General features: G+C 35.3%; 1 protein-coding gene across 1 annotated transcript in view; it reads right to left on the bottom strand.

Annotated features, from left to right (window-relative positions):
* The window catches only part of LOC100809081 (MA3 DOMAIN-CONTAINING TRANSLATION REGULATORY FACTOR 1), a 4861-nt gene that overhangs the window by 2587 nt on the left and 643 nt on the right, over positions 1-1631 (bottom strand). Inside the window, exon 2 of the mRNA XM_041011172.1 lies at positions 1182-1431. Coding sequence (XP_040867106.1) covers positions 1182-1401 — 220 coding nt within the window. The 5' untranslated portion in view covers positions 1402-1431. The remainder of the gene's footprint in view (positions 1-1181; positions 1432-1631) is intronic.

Genomic DNA, 1631 nt, shown 5'->3' with positions numbered 1-1631 from the left:
CAAAAGCATATTCTATCATCAGATATTGATACTGCAAAAGAAGGCTGCAAGCAAGCAAAGCTCAACATCACCAAGTAGTATCATGACCTTCAACACAAAATAGAAAAACTAAAACCAACAGTCAGAAACACTGAAAAAGTTACTTGGTTATTTGATCCAGTCAGTTTCTAACACTCTTTTAAACACACTTATTATTGGCTGCAATTTATTGGAAATTACAAAATTGAGCAAGTTTTACACCATATTTGATGAGCCCCTAATCACAATTTTGTAGTTTCCAATAAATTTTATTCAATAGTAGAGTGCATCAGAAGGAGAATGTTTCTAGCACTCCTCTTATATCAAAAAGCTTAATACCCATCTCATGTTAACAAAAATTTAAATAAACATATATATATATATATATATATATATATATATAAAGAACAAGAGTTATAAAAGATTATTAAAGTAAAATGTCATAACCAAGTTTAGTAGGAAATTAGCAACTTCAGAATGTAATTGCAACATGTTTTTTCACTGTTAAAAGTAATGAATTTCATTCTAGTGCTGCATTCATGTCTGCCTCATAATCAATAAGACTGGAATCAATAAGATAATAGTTAATCATGTCACTTTTAAAATTAGTGCACAAACTTCCACCTTTGAGAATGAGGGGAAACCAACTCTTTTACATCAGGATTCAGGAGTCCAGTTCACTTAATATTTGCAGCCATCCCACATATACGTTTCAATTATTAACCTCCAAAGTGCTATCTTGTCTAGAAAAAAATTCTCTCTATCAATCGGTCCCCCCATAGGGAAGACTAAACCACTGCAGTTAGATCATAATTTATAATACTAATAAAATCAATATCTTACCAACCTACAGCCACAATTCCAAAATTGTCAGAGTGGACTAGCAAGCAAACGTGTAACATTTGCTGAGAAAAATAATAAAACCATGAGCAGCATGAGCCAAGACTGTTAAAAATTGATCATGTTCCAGTACGCTAAATCCAACAAAAACATTCAAAGATCCAAACCAGTCGACCAATTGTCTGAGTACATATTAAACTTTATTCTAAAATAATCTCCAAAGCCCTATGCATCATGTAATTCACTCGACAGAGCAACACACAAGTGATACACATGGCATAGTAATTCATTCAAACCAAAACAAAAGAAGGACATCAACTCACCCTTCTTCACCTTCCCATACTTTCCCGAGTGCGACCGACGCACATGCCTCACGGCTATCCCAGAGGTTTGTGACTTACCACCAGCAGGGGCTTTCACATGATGGTCAGAAAGCAAGGACGACGGAGACTTCGGCGACGAAGACAGATTCTCCGCATTTTGACTTGCAATTTTTAGCAGTTCCCTCTGCCCATCAGTCAGAAACCCCTCGCTCGAAGCCATTTTATACAAAGAGCCAAAAACAAGCCAAACCTATCAACGAGTTCACCAGTTATTCCCATTACTTCATCAATAACAGCACAACTCAAAACACAATGCTAGATTAAGCGCGCTCCAATTTAAAAAAAAAAAAAAAACTACTGCAATCTGGCAACGAATTAAAAACAGTAACACTCTCAAATACAAACCAAACCAAAGCACATAGCCAAATACTACGAAATAGTATCCATTAA

The sequence above is a fragment of the Glycine max genome, chromosome 17 (assembly GCF_000004515.6).
Source record: "Glycine max cultivar Williams 82 chromosome 17, Glycine_max_v4.0, whole genome shotgun sequence".
Classification (NCBI taxonomy): domain Eukaryota; kingdom Viridiplantae; phylum Streptophyta; class Magnoliopsida; order Fabales; family Fabaceae; genus Glycine; species Glycine max.
This window is presented reverse-complemented; position numbering and strand designations above follow the sequence as displayed.